The following is a 5,756-nucleotide window of genomic DNA, read 5'->3' as shown; positions in this document are numbered from 1 at the left end:
TCACAAGCGAAACAAGTATTTTATGTGAATGATCCTTCAGACAACCAATGGTCAATTGTTCTTCCAACGCAAACAAGAGAATGGAACATTAAAGATGGTGATTTACATGATATACCTCTCGAAGAAGAACTTGTCACATTCACCGCAATAGAAGATAATGACGAAGTTGATGATGATTGTATTTGTTTCCGTGAAAATGGTGAAGGATTGTGGGTTGATGATAATGGGTCTTGAGGTACCATTTAATAGGTTTCATATGTTTATGATATGTGAAATTCTTAGTTGTTATCACAATGTGTTTCATCTTTTGATTATGAGTGTCCAAAATTGTTATAATAATGATATTTATGTTTCACAGATGGAGGTTGATCCTTTTGGTGGTAGTTCTGCTGAGGGAGAGCAACGCCCTAATTCTCAATCAGTGGAGCAAGAAAATAAATCTGTGAGAGGACGTACATGGATGTCTAGAAACACCAAAAAAAGGAGTGAAGGACATCTTACTCCTGTTGAATACAATGAGTATGGTCAACTAGTGGGTGGATCTAGAAGTAATGTTTCATCACAGCTTGGATCAGTTGTTCGAGCAACTGTGTCCATCAGCATTAACAGTTGGAAAGATGTTAGTGTGGTGGATAAAAATAAAATATGGGACACAATGAAGGTATATTTTTATTAATTATATTTCATTTAATGTTTTTAAAATATATATTATTTTGATAATATGCTTCTTATTACTTTCAAACTTGTAGAAAACTTATGATTTGGACCCCAAACAAAAGCAACAGATGTTGAAGGATGCGGGAAAGTACTTCCGAAATTGGAAGACTAATCTTACTAGGGTACACGTTTACGACGCTTTGAAAAAATACCCAAATGAGTTCCCGCCAGCTTTGCCATTTGGATTTGAGAATGTCATAACTCTGTATAAATGGTTAACGTTTGTGAACTCAAGATTAACTCCCGAGTGGCAAAGAAAAAGAGAGGAGATGCAAAATTATCGAGCACTGAATAAATACAATCACAACCTCTCTACAGGAGGCTATGTGCGTATTGAAGAGATGTTAATGGAACAAAGTGGGAAAAGTCTGACTGAACTTGATAGGGCAGACTTATGGAGCATGGGTCGTCGGAATGCAAAAGGAGAGCTAATTGGAGAGGCCTCTGAGATTCAAAAAAATATTGTAAGTGCTAATATTTAATAATGTTGATATGTCAAATTATTAGCTTATATATATAACTTTCTGTGAATATTGTTTCACAGGATCATTACCGGCAACTCTAAGCTGAGGGTAAATGGGCACCTGATGGCCCTGATGATGTGCTGACGAGGGCGTTGGGCACTCCTGAGCCTCGAGGATGTGTTAGGGCTGGAGGACACGGTGTGTCCCGCTCAGTATACTGGAATACTCCAACACCTACCTCAACGAGAAATAAATCAAAAGCCTCTTCTTCGAATGACGACATTAGAAAGGAATTTGAAGAAAGATTTCGAAAACAAGAAGAAGAGCATCGTCAACAAGCACAACGCCTAGAAGAGTGCCTTCAGCAACAAGATGAACTCTTGAGAAAATTATTGGCCCAACAGAGCGGGTCAGGATCTAACGTTGGAGTCCCACCAGCGCCATCATCATACTATGTGCCCGACCCACCAGTGCCACCAGCGCAGGCGTCCTACTATACTCCAGACCTAGTAGTGCCTCAAGCAGAACACCACTTTGTTGCACTACAAACGCTTTTGCAAGAGGTAATTAAACTTTCTTGAATATTCTGAAACCAAATAAATTTCTTTACTGCTTCAACATGATTATTTGTATATAATATGTTTCTTACGCAGGGCCGAGCATGCCAATTAGCAATTGGTTCGGTTTCAAACATTGTTGCATCAGGTACACTCATTGAAAGAGAGGCAGGCAACAACTTCCAAGTTATGATTACGAGTGTTCTTAAGCCAACCTGTCCTCTCCCTTTTGCATATCCTGATTTGGACATGTACATAGTTGCTCAGGCCATTGGGACGCCAATAGTGTGGCCTAAGGATTTTGTCATTATATCTGAAGATGTAACTCATGAGGTGATGCCATGTTTTTACATAATTATCTTTACAATTCTATATTTTTTTGTAATTTTTTTAATTGTTGATATAATTGTATACAGACTCCCTCTACAAGTAGGACCAAATCACAACGACCAAGAGCTCCATCAACACAACAACCTCGAGAAAGAAGACGACAACAAACTCCTCCAACACAATTGGCCCACACTCCATTGGAACGATTACAGAATATCGTATCTCATTGGGATGATGGCGAGTGTGTCAATCTAGGCATAGAGTCTGAAGATTTTGATCAGGATATGTCTCACTGTTATATATTTAAGGATGACATACTTCAGTTTGCTCGAAATGAGAACATTGGACAAGCAGTACTCGTCAGCTACATGAGGTATATATCTCACAAATAAGTTTGTTCATTTAATTTTCTAATTTGATTTATTCATTCATATAACAATTTTTCATATTTTTGTATTAGGTTCATTTACAGATATGTGGTACAACAAGGTCGCCAAAATAAGTTTTTATTTGTCAATCCTAATATCGTCACCACTCAAGGGAGTTCATTCGACGATCGTGTTCAGAATCTGTTCAGACGTTGCAATGACGTAAAATCAAAAGAACAAGTTATGCTTATCCCTTGGAACCATGGGTAAGTTTAAAAACTTGTCATTTTTCCGACCCATATCAATAATTTCTTTGTTTAACATTTGAGCTATAATTTTTTTGTTTTTCTTATACAGTGAACATTGGATGTTGCTTATTTTGCACCATATGCATATCATGTTTATTGTTGTGATCCGGTGAATTCAGAGCTAAATAATCGTGAGGAGATTGTATCAATGATCGTCAGCGCTTTCAATCTTTTTTTCTCTATGAATCTTCCTGATGTCGAGATCCCTGATACTCTACGCATTAAGCAACCTCAGGTAAGTAACTTTAGCAGAAATTTTTGAACATTTATAACAATTAAGTAGAATAATATGTATGTATTTTTTAAAAAGTTTCAATTTAATAATAAATTACTCATATTTTTAAATAATTAGTGTCCACACCAACCGGACAATGTGGCATGTGGATACTACTTAATGAGGATGTTGAAGGATTTGATTGAACGTGCAAGTCCTGGGCATTACTTGAGAACGGTATTATTAATTAAAATTTACAAATTATTTTTGAAACTATAAATGTAATCAAATAATTAATTAATATATTTTACTTTATATTTCTTGCAGCTAACAAGCACATCATATACAAAGGCACAAATTGATGAATTGCGACAAGAATGGGCGACATATATGTTGCCGATAATCCAAAGTTACCGACCTCGTTGATAGATTTTTTTTAAAATTTTTTAACTCTTTCTTCATACAGAATGCAATATTTGTTCATTTTGAATGTTTCTAACAAATATTGTATTTCTTGTATATATCTAACAAATATATTTTTTTCTTTCAATTTAATTGATTATTAAATTAATTTAAATTTAGATTAAAATAATTTCAATTTAAATTAATATTATTTCAATTTAATTAATTATTAAATCAAATTATAATAATATTAATTATAAATTTATTTAATTTATTTTTTTTAAATGTGGGAGACTTTCAATGTCTCCCATTGGGAGAGGTGGGAGACTTTCAATGTCTCCTATTGGGAGAGGTGGGAGACTTCCCACGTCTCCCAATGGGAGAGGTGGAAAGTCAAACGTTGACTTTCCATCTCTCCCATTGGGAGACGTAGGAAGTGACTCACCTCTCCCAATGGAAGACGTGGGATGTCTCCTAGGGACTTCCCACGTCTCCCATTGGGAGAGGTGAGTCACTTCCCACGTCTCCCGATGGGAGATGTGGAAAGTCAACGTTTGACTTTCCACCTCTCCTAATGGGAGACGTGGGAAGTGAGGCATGTCTCCCAATGGGAGACGTGGGATATATACCTACAATGACCCTAGCAACAACGTCTCACTAAGTGGGAGACATTGTAGACTTCCAATGTCTCCCAATTAAAGTCATAAAACCTCTATTTTGTTGTAGTGTGCTAACCCAAATTTGAGTTGCTTTTAGAGGTTTATTGTTTCTGTCCAATGGTATAATATAAAATAGTCGTGGAATATTTGTTTTTGCAAGTCAAAATTTAGTGAAGTCTTATCTTGTCAATACTCCGCTTTTTAAGAGTCGTTTTGGAGTGTAGTTCATAAATTATTTAATTGTTTGTCTTATTGATATTGTATTTTACTTACTTTTATTTCTATAATTATTATAGTCTTCGGTATTTTATTTAATCTGACCTTGCTCTTATTTATTAATAGGTAAATGTATATATGTATTTTGTTCATTTTGGCTTGAGGTGGTTTTGATGTCATAGTTGTTTTAAAAATAATAGTGGTATCGATGTCTAAAATAAAAAATAAAAAAGAAGCAGCAAATTCCTACTTTCTTTCTCTATATGTATAAGTTTCTATTTATTATTAACTTGCTTTATCTATGGTTATTGTAAAAGATTCCCAAATGAGCCTGTTCTGATGAGTCACCTCCTCTGTGTCTACTTGGTCTGATCATCTTGAGCCTCAAAGTACTACTATTACTGATCAAACCCCAAAGCTGATCAATTTGAAACATCTTTTCCACCCTTTATTTCGTTTCCATTTTTTTACCTTTTTTGTTCCTTCTTCTTCTTCAGATAATGTGAATATAATATGAAATGATTTTATAGCATAATTAAGACCCAAAGAGGGGCTTCTACCTAAAAAGAAACTGTTACAAGTAGTGAAATCGCATATCGCTAGTATAGCCAAAAGGCTTACACTCAATGGCGTTTAGGAAAAAGAAAAATTTGATGAGGTGTAATTAAGACGAGAAGATAAACTAAAGGAGTATAACAAACAACAAAACAAAATTATCTCATATTCCATTATAAGTACACTTTTAACTAGCTTATGTCTTGCATAGAAACACTGTCATGTTGGAATATACATACATTATTCTCTGCCTTTATTTTTTGAATTTTTAATTAATTCATAGCTTGCTTACCTAATTATATTTTATAATATTTGATTGAGATTAATTAGTAGCTTCGCTAATCTCTGGCTCTTTTTTGGGCATTGAAAGATTTTTCTTATGCGACTGAGATTTTTGTTGTGGATTTTTTTAAGTGACAGTCTTTCTTTTTTTCCTTGGAAACATTGACCTAACTGATTAATTAGTTTTAATCCTTTTGAGTCAAATATTTGTAGTATTGTCTATTTTTTATTTTTTACTAATTTGCTATTTTCATTTTTTATTTTGGAATGCTAGTACTGGATCTAATTTTCACTACTGCTTTTGTCTTTTCTTGTGTAGGTATATAAAATTTTCTTAAAATGATATATATTGGTTTGCTAAAGTTACCTGATTGGAGTAACTGAATGAGATATGATTGGTCATTCCTTGAATAGTTATTTATGTTGGTGATGGTCATTCATTTTATGGTTTTGCTTATTGGTTTTATTGAAGATATGAGACTATTCTAAGTATGAGGCTGCTCTTGCTTTTTCTTGGTCTACTTTCCCTAATAAATCAGTTTTGTGGAACGTCTTTGCCTCTTTTAGTGGCCAGTTCAAACATTATACTTGTAAGCATGACTTCTATTTCTGACATTTTGTAATTGATTGATTGTTCATAAGCTAGTCTTTGACAAGTCTAATGTTCTTAATAATTAAAGGACT

General features: G+C 34.2%; 1 protein-coding gene across 1 annotated transcript; it reads left to right on the top strand.

Annotated features, from left to right (window-relative positions):
• Positions 1-1,666, top strand: LOC133780283 (uncharacterized). Its single transcript, XM_062220115.1, has 4 exons — positions 1-235; positions 359-661; positions 750-1,181; positions 1,262-1,666. Exons 1-4 carry the CDS (start codon positions 158-160, stop codon positions 1,280-1,282), a joined length of 834 nt encoding a protein of 277 aa, XP_062076099.1. The 5' UTR covers positions 1-157; the 3' UTR covers positions 1,283-1,666.
• Positions 1,667-5,756: the final 4,090 nt, after the last annotated feature.

This window comes from Humulus lupulus, chromosome 5 (assembly GCF_963169125.1).
Source record: "Humulus lupulus chromosome 5, drHumLupu1.1, whole genome shotgun sequence".
NCBI lineage: Eukaryota > Viridiplantae > Streptophyta > Magnoliopsida > Rosales > Cannabaceae > Humulus > Humulus lupulus.
This window is presented reverse-complemented; position numbering and strand designations above follow the sequence as displayed.

Coding starts and splice junctions, on each gene's coding strand:
- LOC133780283 (XM_062220115.1), top strand. CDS start 158: ATGACGAAGTTGATGATGATTGTATTTGTTTCCGTGAAAATGGTGAAG. Junction 236..358: donor TGATGATAATGGGTCTTGAG/GTACCATTTAAT, acceptor TATGTTTCACAG/ATGGAGGTTGATCCTTTTGG. Junction 662..749: donor AAATATGGGACACAATGAAG/GTATATTTTTAT, acceptor TCAAACTTGTAG/AAAACTTATGATTTGGACCC.